This window comes from Trichosurus vulpecula, chromosome 5, assembly GCF_011100635.1.
Source record: "Trichosurus vulpecula isolate mTriVul1 chromosome 5, mTriVul1.pri, whole genome shotgun sequence".
In the NCBI taxonomy this organism is placed as follows: domain Eukaryota; kingdom Metazoa; phylum Chordata; class Mammalia; order Diprotodontia; family Phalangeridae; genus Trichosurus; species Trichosurus vulpecula.
In genome coordinates, this window is record NC_050577.1 from 297,576,851 (window position 1) to 297,592,400 (window position 15,550).

The window sequence follows — 15,550 nt, forward strand, 5'->3', positions numbered from 1 at the left end:
GTCATTCATCTTCTTATGGGCTCAGGTTTCTCCGAACAGGGATGGGGAGAGGGGAGAGATGGGGGGAGGGAGGTTCACATGAAGTGAACTGCACCTGAGCTATGAGAGCACAGATTTAGTTAGAAGGAACCTAAGAGTCCAACTCCTCCATTTTAGAGATGAGGAAACTGAGGCCCATGTGTTTTCATCCCTTCACACTAATTTGGCAATGGTGGGTCGCCTTGAAGTGAGGCCCACCTGGATATATGGAGGGAGGTGTATCTGCTCCCCCGTGGCCCCCGAAAGCAACCTCCAACTCTCTCATAAAGGTGGCTCTGACTCTTACTGCCATCAGGATCCTGGGCAAATCCATCCCTAACTTGGGGCCTTGGTTTCCTCATGTGTAAAATGGGCCCACTCCTGCTTTCCTGATGTTGGGAAAGCCCTCTCCTAGCCCCCCAAATGCTGGACAGACAGGACAATTGTTTGTACCTTGAGCTAGGGATTTAAAGGGATTCCCGCCCCCCTTGCCCCACACACTCTTCTCCACCTCTCCTAGAATACGGGCCCAAAGGGAGAATGAATTATTCACCTGGAGGCCCCACGCAGGTGCTGCCTCCCAGCCCAGAGGATCCTGGCTTCCTGCCCAGCTGCTCAGCAGGGTGTGGCGTGTACACAGGTGTGTGCTTACAGGGGGGATTGGAGGCCCTTGGAGGGGGGGCTCTTGGATCTTCCCCAACCCCGAGGACCCGAGGAAGCTCTGAATGAGAAACTTGGGACTGTGGGTGCTCCCATCGACCTGGCTTTTCCTCCAGCCCCCTTCACCTGCCCCCAGTCCCCCTTCACCTTCCCCCCACCTTTGTGGTGACTCTTCCCTGCCCTCCCTGCCAACCCTCAGAAAGGAGGCAATGTTAGTGCCCACTTCCTTGTGCTCCCCAATGACTCTGACATGGAAAATTCGAAACAACTCGGAAGCAGGGCTTGAGGGCCCCCCCCAGAGGGACCCACTGAGGCCCCAGCAAGCCCTCGAGTCACAGAGGAGGAAACAAGGCCCCAAGAAAACTCCGTGTTGTGTCCAAGGCCACACAGGGAGCGAGCATCAGAAGGGAGGTCCTCTGACTCTGAGGCCAGACCCCCACGCAAAGTCCTGGCTCTGACACTTCTAGTACTTTATTTCCTTTTATTTCCTCTGTCCCCATCTGTGAAATGGGGAGAAATATAATATACTCCCTACCTACCATGAGGAAAAGTGCTTTGGAAACCTTCAGGTGCTTGAAGAATGATAGAGGCTGTGATGGTGAAGAATCAGGGTGTGTATGTGTGTGTGTGTGTGTGTGTCTGGGTGTCTATGTGTCTGTATGTGTGTGTGTGTCTGTGTTGTGTGTGTGTGTGTGTCTGGGTGTCTATGTGTCTGTATGTGTGTGTGTGTCTGTGTTGTGTGTGTGTGTCTGTGTTGTGTGTGTATGTGTGTCTATCTGGGTATGTCTGTGTGTGTCTGTGTTGGGAGGGGAGAGAATGTAACCACAAAAGGCAGGATGGCTGGAGATCTGGCCTTGGAGAAAGGAAGACATAGGTGCAGGTCCGGCCTTGGACACACGCTAGTGGGGCAGGACAGCCCACCAGTCAGCGCCTCTGGCGGCTTTCCAATACTACATGTTTCTCAGTTTCAGAGGAGGTGCCAATCGGATCCAGAGGAGGGAGTTTCCATACTAGGGGCTCCCCCCATGGATGTGGATCACAGAACTGGATGTTTTTACCCAAAAGCCCCTTCCTTACAACATAGACACTGTAAGAATCGCCACCTTCCAGAGTGGATGTAGATAAATGCCCCATTCACACTGAGCTGTGTGCACCTGGGCAGGGAAGGAGGAAGGTTTCTGTTTTGGGGGAGAGTCTCATCTGCGCTGATGAATGGGAAGCTCCCACTTCTTCCCCCCAGGCAGCTGATCCCCTTACTGCCCACCCCTGCACAGGCCCTAGAAATTGGTCCAAGGGCCTCTGGGATAAGCACGGATAAGCTGCAGTCAACTCTGGCCAACCCGTCAGTCCTGGAGCCCCAGGATGGGGAAGGCGCTTTGATATCACCTGGTCCTCTGCCTTCTCCCTCCTCCCTCCTCCTTGCCTGGGCCATTCAGCTCAGGCAAAGTCAACGCCAGTGACCATCTGAGATCACCCTGTTCCTCCCCACCCCCACCCCAGCAGACTTCTGTAAACGTCATCGTCCCAGGATTGAGTGGGAAGTGGAGGGCAGAGAGGGAGGGTGTCTCTGCTCAGCTCTCTCTTTTTCTCTCGGATTTTTTAGGAGTTTGTCTTTTAAAATAAAATAACTGCTTTGCCCTCCTCCCACACCTCTTCTGGCCCGAGCCCCGAGCCCCGAGCCCCCAGACAACCATTTAAAGAGGGGTCAGAGTGCAGAGGTTCAGAACTGCCCGCTCCGGTTCCGGAAGAAGCCTTCGGCGGCCTGTGCTTCCCTAAACGTGACGGTGATGGAGTTGGCTGTGATATCGGTCACCGTCACTTCGGAAGGGGGGTGCGTGGGGATCCAGGGAGGGCCCCCTGCAGTCAGGTCACCACCTACCACCGCCATGGAGGAGAGACAGAGACAGATGGGGGAGAGCTTCATTGGACGGATGGCATGGCAGGGAAGGGAAGGCGGCAGGTGTAGAGCCCCAGCACCCCCTCCTCGCCTTACAAACAAGGAAGCTGAGACCCATAGAGGCTAGGGAACTTGACCGAGGCCATAAAGCTTAGCAAGGAGCAGCAATCCGGGGTTCATGCCCCAAGACCCCAACTCAATTGTCAGATGCAGAGAGGTTTGGTTTGGCAGCTGGTCTGGGAGAAGGGTGGAGATGGCACCTCCCGCCTGCCTGGCTCAAGTGTCTGATGGACCATCCTGGAGGGTAAGATGCCCCGTGGGGGTATCCCATTTGCTTGTTGGGGCAACAGATGCAGCTTGGGGGTGAGGACTTATTTATGGAGCTATATTACAAACCATCCCCACATTGATCTGGGCGGGAGGGAGGGGGGGCGGGGGTTGATCCCATATTGATCCCACAAGGATGACAAGGGATGGAGAGCCTGAGGCTGGAGCTGGGGGGCAGCTGGAGCCAATCTGCTGGCTGTAAGACTGGGGGCAATTTCCTTCCACCCTCTGGGCCTCAGTTTCCTCCTCTGAAAAGGGAAGTATTAAACCCTGCTGCCCCAGAGCGTCTGGGGAAAGGGACAAAAGGACCAAACAGACATGGAAGGGTCAGCGACAATGATAGGACTAGAAATGATGGAGGCTGACCAGGACATCGATAGGGAGGGAGAGCTGACCTCAGGGCCAACCAAGAGGCAAGCCCACTGTCCTAGCTACACATCTGAAAAACTCTGAACCCTGATTGTTATTAATAACAATTTGGGGGACCTAGGATTTCATCAAGAACTTGGTGTGGAAATTCCCTTCACCAACACGGATCTGCACCTGCTCTCCCACCATAATTTTAGAGTGCTGCCTGGGATCACCGAGGAGTTGTGACTTGCCCAGGGTCACACAGTCAAAAAGGGTCAGAGGTGGGGCCTGAAGCCAGGTCTTCTGACTCTGAAGCTGGTTCTCTATCCACTGCCCCATGGGCCTCTTGCTGCTAATGACTCTAACGAACGGGGACATCAAGGGAAGTCAGTGTTGGAAGTGCCCTGAGAGGCCCTCTCGTCCAACCCATACCTGAACAAGATTCCTTCTAAAACGTAAGGGACAAGGAGCTATCTGGCCTCTGCTGGAAGACCTCCTGTGATGGAGAACTCACTACTTCCCAAGGTGGCCCTCTGTTCCACTTCTGGATATCTCTGATCAATAGAAAGCTTTTCCTCAAATATTCCCTCAGTCTGCCTCTTGGTGATGTTCTCCTGCGTCTACTAGGCTAAGCGCTCTTCCAAAGGACAGCCCTTGACATCCTCGGCCCCCAAGGCCTCTCTTCTGCAGGCTAGCCACCCCTTGCTCCTCCAACCTATCCATGAACGCATGGAGACTGGCTGCCCTCCTCTGGGCACTGCCCAGCCAAGGGTGGGCACTTCAAGGCCTGCGTGCTCCTCTGAGCCACAGATGGAGGACTAAGAGGAAGGCTGCTGTTTTCTCTGGTCTCTTTCCCATTAGACCCACTGTGCATGACTGGGCAGGGAGGTGCAGGGGGCAGAGACAGCTGGACCCAAGGCTGAATCCAGGCTCTGCCAGCCACTTTCTGTCTCTATGGTCCTCGCCTTCTCTCTGGGCCTGTTTCCTCACCTGTAAAATGAGGGAGTTGGGCTGGAGGACCCCTAATATCTCTTCTGGCTCTAGAGCAGTGAACAGAGCCCAGAAAAACCTGGGTTCAAATCGTAACTCAGACACTTGGTAGTCGCTATGTAACCTTAGGAAGGTCACTTCCCTGCCCTGGGCCTCAGTTTCCCCAGGGGGACTGCAGGGGCAGGGCTTACCCTCTTTGCCAGGGTGCTGCTCAGCAGGGGTGGTGGTGGCCGTGGCCTCATCCCAGTCACCGGTGTCCTGCGTGGCCTCTTGGGCAGCGGGCTGGTCCAGGAAGGCCTCTCTAAGCTGGCCACGGCCCTCCAGGCGGGGTGGGAACTTCTTTCGGGACAGCCGCAGGTACTTCTGGGACTTGTTCTGCTTCCTGAGCGGGAAGGGCAGGGTGGGTACGCCGCTGCTGCTGCTCCTCTCCTCCAGCTGTGCTGGGCCCGCCCTACCCACCCTGTTGGGGGCGCCGCTGCCGCCACCACCGCCGCCGGCCCCACTGCCGCCAAACTGGCGGGCCAGGGAGAAGCAGAGTTTCTCCTTCCCCTTCACCTGGTGGGCGCTGCGCAAATCCATGCTGTACAGCCTCTGCAGGTCAGGGGTGGGGGACCGGCATGGGGAGCAGGGGAGAAGAGGGAAGGGGGTCAAGGAGCTGGTAAGCACTGCCCCAATTGGGGGCGGCTGCTCTTCCTCCAAACTTTCTCCTGCCTCCTTACCTGGGCAAGCTTACAACCTAGGACCCCCTGACTCCCCGATGCTCCCTATGCTCCATGACTACCTTCCCCCTCCCCACCAGGCTGGCCTCTCATGCTGGGGTTCTACATCGCCCTAAAGCCCAGACTGACAGAGAGGGGGCAGAGTGGAAAGGGCATTTTATGCCCTTGCCAAGGGCAGGGACTACCTGGTTTTCTGTCCTTGTATTCTGGTGCCTGGCACACAGTAGGCATTTAATTAATGCATGGGTCAATTTGGAGTTGGAGGATTTGGGTTCAAATCTCAGCTCTGCCACTACCTGTGTGACTGGCCAAGTCCCTTCACTGTTCAGGGTCCTAATCTCCTCATTGGTGAGTGAGTATTCAGGAAAAGGAGCTGCAGGATTCCTTCCAGCTCCAAATTGAGGGTCCATGACCCGGGTCTGAATCCTGGCTCCGCCACTTCCCAAGTGTGTGACCTCAAGTCAGGGGCTTAATCTCTCTGGGCCTCTGTTTCCTCATCTATAAAATGGAGGGATTGTGGACGTTCTTCCCACTCCAGATCCTAAGACACTTCCCACCAGACTGTCAGTCTCATGCAGACGGAGCCTGGATCTTATCTAAATTTTCTGTATCCTACAACATCTGGAGAAAGCTTCTGCAAACACTAAATACGCAATTTTTGTCCGTCGAATGAACAAAGCCTTCCCAGCACCCAGCAACACTCAGCTTCTCATAGAAGACACTGAGACCAGAAGCCCCTAGAGGACAGGGACCATAAATGCCCATTCCTGTTTCCTCTCTCAGATAAGGCACAGTACTGGGCCCTACTGTGTGCTCCCCAAACTAGCTGGTATTCATTTATCTTGTATCTGCATCCATCTTGTCTCCCTTCCTTGAAGTCAGGAACTACTTCATGTCTTGGCTCTGTGTTCCGAGCACTTCACACAGAGCCTGGTACATGGGAGGGGTCTGTTTGTTTATGGGCAGCTTGACTGCAAAGAATTGGAATTCTGGGATCTCTCAGTGGTCACAGAGGTTCTAAGTGAAGCCTCCTAGGGAGGGAGAGATTCGTTAGCTGCAGCAAGGCTTCCTATCTCGCTTGTGCGGTGTGGTTACTGTTGGGAAGTCTTTCTGGTATTCGCCTGAAGCTGCTTCCTTTGACCACTCCCATCACATCCACCTGCTGGGCCCAGTTCTTTCCACAGGGGCCAAGCAGAAGAAGCCGAACCATAGACTTAGGAGCTTGACCTCACAGGCCTTCTTCCTTCTTTCCGTTGCTACCCCTCCTTCCTTTATCCTGCTTTCCTCACTCTCCCCTTTCTTCCTTCCTTCTTCTTTCCTCCATTCTTACTTTTCTCTTTTCCTTTTTTCCTTTCTCCTTCCTTTCCTCCCTCCTTCCCTTCCTCCTCCTTTCCTCTTTTCCTTCCTTCCTTCTTTCTTCCTCCCTCCTTCCATCTTTTCTCCCTCCCTCTCCTTTCTTCCTCTTTCTTTTCTCTCTCATTCTTTCTTTCTCTTTTCTCCCTCCCTCTTTTCCTTCCTTTTTTCCCTTCCTTTGTGCTTTGGATTATACCTAAAACTTGAAAATGTTTGTCCTGTGTTTTTTATTCTCTTTCTTGAACAACCTGAGTAATTTATACATGCTGCTTTTAGGTAGGATCATAGATTTGGAGGTGGAAAGGATCTCAGAGGTCATCAAGGCACCTCTCTCTTTCCATTTTACAGCTGAGGGAACTGAGTCTCAGAGAAGTAAAGTGATTTGCTGAAGGTCATGCAGGTGGTGAGGAGTAGAGCTTGGATTCGAACCCAGGTCCTTAGACTCTAAGTCTCTTCCCAGTATGCCATATTGCCACTCTATAAGAAACCCCTTCAGATACTTGGAGACAGTCATCATGGCCTCCCCCCCCCCCAAGGTCTTGTCTTCCTCAGCCTAAACTTCTCAAAGTTCTCTAACAAATAACTGGAAATGCATATGCCAAATGACTTGGAGAGACATCTCGGCCCCCATATGAGATTCCTTTGAAAAGACAACAAAACAAAAGACCAACTCTACGGTGAAAAATCATCTTGGTTTCCTGCTGCCTGACTTGGATTTTATACGAGTCAGATACTGGGGAATGCCTCAAGCATCGATGTTTTCAGGTTGAACTTTAAGTCAGGAGAGACCAGGATTCGAATCCCACACATGACAATTTCTAGCTGTATGACCCTGGGCAAGTCACTTAATCTTATTGAACCTCGGTTTCCTCAACTGTAAAATGCAGATAACCACACCTGGAAAGGACACTCTCTTCCCCTGAGTTGATACAGGGTTCCAATAAGTTCACATGCAATGTCCATATCGATTATTAACAGATTATTTTCACTTGCTATAGAACTGAGTTAGTCCTCTGCTAAAAATAAAATCTTCCATGGCTCCGTATTGCCTACAGGATAAAATTTAAGCTTCTAATTCTGGCATTCAAGGCTCTTTTGGGTCCTCCATCTCTAGCCTTATCTTCTTCTGATTCCTTCCCAGTGACATTTGGTGAGCCTGTGTGCTCATGCTCGTGCTTGCTCTCTCCCTCTCTCTCTCTCTCTCCCCCTCCTCTCTATTTCTCTCTCTCTTCCCCTCTCTTCTCTCTCCTCTCTCTCCCTCTTCTCCCCACCCTCCCCCTGCCCCCTTCTCTCTGTTTTTAGTTGTAAATAAAATGATTACATCATGAATGACTTGCTGTGACCATCCAAGACCTCCTGCTAAATCTCTCCCCAAGCCAGCTGCCCCCTGCCTTGATTTCCTCCTCGAACGGAGGTCCTGTCTGTCCCTTAGGGCTCAGCTCCTCCCCGAGGCCATCCCAACCATGCCTCATGACCATGCCCCATTTGGGAAGGGATCTCTCCTTCCTCAGAATCGCAGATCTAGGGCTTGACGGACCTTACAGGCCCGTCAGGGGTGGGGGGGGGAAGGGACTTGTCTAAGGTTCCCCCAGCAGCGAGCATCAGATGCAGGAGATGAGCCAGGTCTTCTGACTCCAAAGCCCGAGTTCTTTTCCCTATACCACAGTGCCTCCTACTAGACTTCAAGACAGGAGATCAGGGTTCAAATCCTACCTCTGTTATTTACTACCTACGTGACTTTGGGGCTGCTTGTGACCTCAGTTTCCCTCTCTGTAAAAATGGAGTGTTAGGTTAGATGGGCTCTAAGGGTCCTTCCACCTCTAAACTTGGCAGCCCTTCTCCTATGTATTTGTCCTGTTTGATTTTGTCACAGATGTAGCCCTCGTGTCTATGGCTTATCTGCTGTATTAGACTATAAGCTTCCTCAGGGAAGGGACTGGCCGTCAATCTCCCCAGGCACCAGCAGAGGGCCGAGCTCAAGGGAGCTCCAGGACCACAGATTTAGGGATCTTTTTGTCCAACCGCTCCTAATCAACAAGTCTTTCTTGAGGGCCTACTATGTGCCAGACACTCCCCAAATCCAACAGTCCCTGCCAGCAGGGACCTTTCACTCTAGTGCTAAGAGAAGAGAAAACCGAGGTACCTCTCTGGCCAACTGACCAACCAGCAGCTATGCGAGCGGGGGACAGTCAAACCAGGTTTGAAAACTTGAGCAGAAAAATGGAGATAATAACTTTGCACTCAGCAGGCTAGGCCAATCACAAAAAGGCTCTAGACAGGCCACGGGGATGCAGAGAAAGGGACCAGGCTGGAGAGTGGATGGAAGAGCAGGCCACAGAAGGATTGGGTGAAGGGTACTTTGGCTGGAGAAGGGAAGGTGCAGGGGGTACATGATTGCTGTCTTCAGGTAGCATGAGGGAGGGATTAGCCTCGTTCAGCTTGGCCCTAGAGGGCACAACCAGAACCCACCGGTGGAAGTCATGAGGAAGGAAATACTTCCTAACCAGAGTGTCCCAAAGTGGAATGGACCTCTGGAGGGGTGGTGTCTCCCTCACTGGAGATCTCCAAGCAGTGAGCTGGATAGCCGCTGGTCAGGAGCTGTCGAAGGGAATTCTGTTTGGGCAGGGCTTAGAACCGGCGCCTTCCAGCTGTGGGCCCCACGGCGATGGCTGGCCTTGGCCCATCAGAAGCCGAGGGGAGGTAGGGAGAAGGACTAGCAGGTGTGAGGGGAGGCCCAGGTGAGGGGATCTTTGCTGGATTTCCAAAGAAGCTGCTGTCCCTGTTCCCCTTCCTCCAGCCTCCTGTCTTTAGTCAGGGAGGTGAGAAGAGTGTCTGGTCTACAACACAAATGGAGATTCTGTGAATCTAAGATTCTCATGCCCCTTCACAGATTACAGAACCACAGATGGAGAGCTGGAAGGGACCTGGACATCTGGCAGACGAGGAGACTAAGGCTCAGTAAAGCACAGATTCAAACTCCAGGTCCTCTGGCCTAGCGCTCAAAGCACTGAACCACACTGCCTCTGAAGACCAACTCCACCAAGCTTCTAGAAGGCCCTACCATGCGCGCCTCAGGGCAAACAGAGACGGACAAAGGACGGGAGGGAAGACGTTTCTGTCTTCAAGGAGCTTCAAGGCAGGAAGGGGTGGGGCCAAGTCACACACATAAACACATAAACTCAAGGCCCAGAGCGTGAAGGATCTGAGTCTAAGGTTCTCCAACCTTCCCGTGATCCTGAACTGTAGAGTGTGGTCTCCTTGACCAGGAAATCTGGGGTCCTCGGCAATCACTCTGGCTAGACCAATAGCTCCCATTTCTAATCTGTCCTCTTCCTGACAAAGACCGCTGAGAACACCGAGGCTAGTGGGCGAGGCAGGATTTGAACCCGGGTCTCCCGGCCTCGTTCATTGCTTCATACTTGTCTCTTAGGTTGCCCAGAATGCCATGGACATAGAGCTGTAAGTGACCTTGGAGGTCCTCTGACCCCCTTCATTTTACAGACGAGGAAACTGAGTCCTAGAGAGAGGAGTAACCTGTCCACTCTATTTTTTTTGGAGGGGGAGGCGGGGCAGTTGGGGTCAGGTGACTTGCTGCTAGTAAGTATGTCAAGCATCTGGGATCAGATTTGAACTCAGGTCCTCCTGACTCCAGGGCCAGTGTTCTACTCACTGCGCCACCTAGCTGCCCCCGACCTGTCCACTCCTGAACTATGACACAACACCCCGTCAGAATTGGCTTTTTTCAAATATTGACCCATTCTTTGGCCACTAAATCTACATCCCTGAGTCCTGTTCTGTTAGAAAATAGGGCATCTTCTGCCAAATTAATCTCTACAAATGCCTGTTTCTCTGCTCGGAAACTCCCAATGTTTCCTGTTGCCAACAGGATAAGCCTGGAGCTCCTGACCCTGGCATTCGATGCCCATGCCAATCTTCATTCCCATCACGTCCCCTTCACTTCCTTCCTTCTATCCACTGATTGCATGCCATGTTTCCTCCCCACTGGGCCTCTGCTCATGCCTTCTCTCACATGTGAAATGACATCCCATATTCTCCTTGGTTGCTTTTTGGTGCTGCTGGTGGTGATAAGCACCTTACCCGGCTGGGGGAGACCTTTGGGGCTCCCCACCCCTCCCACAGTGACCTGGGCTAGTCTGCGGGGGGGACCACGGGGAGCCCCATCCATCCAACCAGTGCCCAAGGCCAGAGTCGGGGGAGAGAGGGCAGGGGCCCGAGGTTACCTGCAGCAGCAGCCGTTTGGCCTTCGGGCCTCTTTTCCTACACCCGGATGCTCGATCTTTCTCCTCCCTGGGGGGCATGAGGCGGATGGAGGGAGAAAAGGAAAAACCAGTGATGGATACAGCAAGGAGCACATTAGCGTGTCACCTGAGCCCTTGGGCTGACTCTTGGGGCAGAAGGAATGCTGACCCCAAAGGCTCATCCCATCCAATGGCCTGCATTTTACAGAAGGGGAAACTGAGGCGGGAGGGCAGTACCACGCCCAATAACTGATGGCAGAAGTGGGACTAAAACCCAGGTCCTCAGGCCCCAACCCAAGGACTTCCCTGTCTGGGGACATCTCACTGTCACAGGCACCCTCCTGGATGGGACCCAGCACCAGGGCTCCCTGGGCCACTGGGGATTAGGGAAAGCCCAATTAAATTCTTCTTTAAAAGCCCCAAGGGAAGGACTTAACTTGGTCCAGTTACACCATTCTAGGGTGGAGGGACATGCAGGGGATGGAACAAGGAATGGGTGGCTTTGGGAGGTGGTGAGCTTCCCATCACTGGAGGTCTCCAAACAAAAGCCTAGATGACCACTTTGGGAGCGTGTTGTTGGGGAGTGCTTGTTCATTCAACAGACGTTTAGTAAGCACCTACTATGCACCTGGTGCTGGGGCACAAAGGCAAACATCAGATCCTTTCTACCCTCGAGGAGCTTACGATCTATTGGGTTGGGCTAGGAAGACTCTGGAGCCCTTTCCACCACAGAGGCTCTGAGTATCTTGTGGTGAATCTATTATGTAAGTTTTCTTTTTCCCTCTTCTCTCTCTGCCCTCCTCTCTCCTCTTTTTCCCTCTCTCCTTCTCTTTTTCTCTCCCTTCTTCTTCCTCCTTTTCTCTTCCTTTTTCTTTTTCCTTCCCTCCTTTCTCTTTTCTCTCCTTCTCTTTTTCCTTCCCTCTTTTTTCCTTCCTACCTCTCTTTCTTTTCCCCTTCCTCCTTCTCTCTCCCTCTCCATCCCTCCTTCTCTTTTTCCCTCCCTCCTTCTTTCTTTCTCTCCTTCTCTCTCTCCCTCCCTTCCTTCTCTTTCTCCCTCCCTCCTTTTTCCTCTCTTCCTCCCCTTCCCTTTCTCTCTCTTCTTTCTCTTTCCCCCTTCTCTCTCTCCATCCCTCCTTCTCTCTTTTCCCTCCCTCCTTCCCTCTCTTTCTCTCCCTCTTTCCCTTTTTCCTTTTCTTTCCCTCTTTTTTTTCTCTCCCTCCCTCCTCTTTCATTCCCTCTCTCCCACCCCCTCTCCTTCCTTTTCTCTCTCTTCTTTCTCTTTCCCCCTTCTTCTCTTCTCTCCATCCCTCCTTCTGTTTTTCCCTCCCTCCTTCCTTCTCTTTCTCTCTTTTCTTCCTTCTCTTTCCCTCTCTCCTTCTCTTTTTCTCTCCCTCCCCTCTCTTTCCTTGCCTCTCTCTCCCTCCCCCTCTGCTTCCCTTTCTCTTCCTCCTCCCTCTCTCTCTCTCTCCCCCCCTGTGTCTCTCTCTCTCTGTGTCTCTCTCTCTCTGTCTCTCTCTGTCTCTCTCTGTCTCTCTCTCTCTCTCCCCCTCCCCTCCCTATCTCCCATTCTTTCTCTTCTGCCCTCCCCCAATTTATCAATTTTAAGAAACCTTGATTCTGCCTGAAGCCTCAGGAGGACACGCCCTGCCGCTGCCCTCGGAGAGCTTGTGATCATGAGCAGCCGGTGTAGCCAGAGTCTCCAGACTCGGCTAATGGAGAACAGACACAGCCCTCTCGCAGGCCAGGGACGAACAAGGAGCCGGCAGAGCCCCGGGGGCTGGGAAGGGGCGAGCCCACAACCTCACAACAGCCGCCTGGCAGCTGTTGGGGTAGACAGAATGAAACTTGGAGGGGCCGGGATGGGGGCATTGAAGGGGAGTGGAGGAAAGAGGCCCATCAGGGGGCTTGGAACACTCTGTCCTGCCGTCAGGCGCAGGCCGGCCCTACCAAGACCCCTGGGTTCTAGTGTGGGATCTGTGAGGACTGCCAAGGTGACCCTGAGAAAGTAAATCCACCTTCTGGGTCTAAAACAGTCAGTATGTACAAAGATGTCTTAGCTAGAAAACGCCTTTGAGCTGGCCTGTCAGTCTCCTAAGTACCTGTACAGGGTCCGGAGTCGGAGGGGACCGGATGACCCGAGGTCCCTTCCAGCTCCAGACACAGGATCCTTTCACCGGGAAGGTAGGGGACTATGGGTGCCAAATGTTGCGTACACCACCGGATGCCACCACTGTCTGTTGTTAAGGGTGAGACAGTTGTTGGGGGTCTGAGAAATGCTCTGAACAGAAGAAACTCCAAACTTTGGAGTCTGAGGACCTGGGTTCAAGTCTTGCCTCTGCTACACACCACTTGCAACACCTCGGGAAAGCCAGAGACTTTTGGGGCTTCAGTTTCCTTCTCTGTAAAATGGACTGGCCCAAATGTTCCCTAATGCTAGGATCTACTGCATCGGATCCTTAGTACAGCAGAATAAATCCCAGACTTGGAGTCAGAAGACTCAGGTTCAAATCCTGCCTCAGAGACTTACTAGCTGTGTGACCTTTGCCGAGTCATATGACCTCTCTAGGCATCAGGTTCCTCTAGACCAGGTGGCCTCTGGGGGCCTTCCACCTCCAGATCTATGCTCCATGGCCTTGGACACACCACTTAGCCATTCTGAACCTCAGTATCTCTCACCTATAAAGTGGGGACAAGAATCCCCGACCCTCCCAACCTCTCAGGAATCCGAAGACAGGAGCACACTCTGAAAAGTGCAAAGCACTCTGGGAGCGGCCCTGGGGCTGGGAGGGGAGCCCCAGGTCCATGGAGGGGGGTGAGGGCAGCCCAAGGTCAAGATCAAGGTCTCAATGATCCAGCTGGGCTGGGGCAGCCCTCATGAAGGGGGTGGCTCCAGGCCACAGAAGAAGGGATCTGAGCTGCTGTTTGTCAGCCTCCATCTGGGGCCCAGCTTGGAAAAAGCCCCCGACGCCAGGAGCTTGGGCCTCCAAAGGCTCAGCACATTCCCAGACAGACATGCCCCAGCTGCAAGCCTGCCCAACGTCTGCTCCCAGCTCAGCCCACCGGGCCGGAGAGTCTCCCAAGGGACCGCAGGGCACGGCTGCAGTGGTGGAAGCGGCTGAGGAGGTGGAGGCCGGGAGAGAGCAGCCTCCCCAGCAGCCGCCCTCAGCCCTGGCCCCTCTCTGCGGCCCCTTAGGTAAACAAGCCTTGTATGCCCCGAGCTGGGCTGCCCCACCCCCACCCCGTCAGCACCACGATGTCCCCTTCCCCGCACGAACTCCGTGTTCCAGCTGATGCAAGCAAGCTGTGCTGCCTTGTTCTCAGCCTGCCTTCTTGTGTGAGTGTGAGTGCAAAAGGGTGTGTCTGTGTACGTGTGAGTACACCATGGGAATGTCTTAGGTGTGAACGTGTGCACTGCGTGTGTAAGCATGAGTACGTCACGTGTGAATGAAAGCATCTGTGCATGTGTATTTGTGTATGTATTGTGTGTGCCAATGAAAGCATCTGTGTGAGTATGTGCATGTCAGTGTGAGTGTGTGAGTGTGTGGAAGGGTGTATGTGTTGTGAGTGTGAGTGCATATGTATGAGTGTGTATGTGTTTGAGTGCATTGTGTGTAAGGGTGTGCATATGAGTGTAAGAGTGTGTCTGAGTGTGTGTGTGGGTGACGATGTTTGAGTACGTGTATTATGTTGGTGTGTCAGTGTGTATTAGTGTGTGAATGTGTATTATGTGTGAGTATGAGGTATTGTGTGAGTCAATATTGTGTGTGTTGTATGTGATTGTGTATGTGAGTGCATATGAGTGTATATGTGTGTGTGTCCGTCCAAGTGTGAGTGCAAGAGTATGAATGTGTATACGTGTGTTGTGTGAGTGTATATTTTGTACATGAGTGTAAGAGTTATGTGTGTGTGAATGTGTGTGAGTGTGAGAGTGTGTGTATGTGTATCGCGGCTTGGAATCCAGGGCTGAGCCCAGATCTGTGTCCCCAGCACTGCCCCCACTCCCATCAGCCAGAAGCCCTCATTTCCTTTGAGGCTTAGCTCAGTGAAGGCCAGGCAGCAGCAGAAAGAATTCTGGGTTTGGCGTCAGAGGGCCTGGGTTCAAATCTCGACTCTTGAACTGTCTGGGCCAGTTTCCTCCTCTGTACAGGGAGGGGCCTCTTAGGGCCCTTCCAGATTCAGTCCTAGCCTCCTGCCTGTGTGGCCCTGGGTCTCAGTTTCCTCATCTGTAAAATCGCCTCTCAGGTCTCCCCCAGCTCTGATCCTTCGCTCCTATTGTAAAAAGGGACATCACGGCAAATCTATGAGTCAGGTTCAAAACCTGGGCCTGCCAGTTCCTCCCTGTGTGACTTCAGGCGAATCACTCGCGCCTTCAGGGAAGCCCGTTTCCTCCCCTATAAGATGAAGGAGTCGTTTGAGGGCCCTCTCAGACCTCTGATCCCAACATGCTGCTTCCTCCAGGGAGTCTTCCCTTCTTTGCAGGTTTCTCTTGGGCCTTGCTTTCCACCTGGGAAGAATATACTGCCTGATCACCTGGATGGGGGCCTCAGGAGAGCCTTCATCTAGGTTTTAAATGAGCCAAATCAAGGAGGTCTAAACTCAGACATAAAAAGAACATTTCCCCAAAAGGGGCAGCCCCCTCACCTCCAGGATGCCCTAGGTTTCTTTGTTCATGTTATTTTTAATGGGACATCGATAGCTTGGCAGAGAGGCTGGGGGTGGGGTGGAGGGGATCCAGAAACAGACTCTCTGCTGAAAACTGGCCCAACATGCTGTGTGCTTACAATGGCCAGGCTTGGCCCCAAAGAGCGAAAGAGAAAATGGCCTCCCTTCCCTTCTTTGCAGAGGTGGGGGTCTATGGATGCAGAACATGGCATACGCCACTCAAGCAATGCTTCAGCGAGTTTCCCTGAGCTATTTTCCCTTCCTCATTGTCTTTTGTATCCCCTGTCACTGGGGATGGTTTTCTATGGGAGAAG

At 53.0% G+C, this 15,550-nt stretch overlaps 1 protein-coding gene across 1 annotated transcript in view; it reads right to left on the reverse strand.

Moving 5' to 3' along the window:
• Window positions 1-1,123: 1,123 nt before the first annotated feature.
• CBX7 (chromobox 7) overlaps window positions 1,124-15,550 on the reverse strand; it is a 28,979-nt gene continuing 14,552 nt past the window's right edge. The window contains exons 4-6 of the mRNA XM_036762131.1: window positions 10,557-10,623; window positions 4,435-4,834; window positions 1,124-2,553 (exon numbers count right to left, since the gene is read on the reverse strand). Of these exons, the coding sequence (XP_036618026.1) occupies window positions 2,399-2,553; window positions 4,435-4,834; window positions 10,557-10,623 (622 nt within the window). The 3' untranslated portion in view covers window positions 1,124-2,398. The remainder of the gene's footprint in view (window positions 2,554-4,434; window positions 4,835-10,556; window positions 10,624-15,550) is intronic.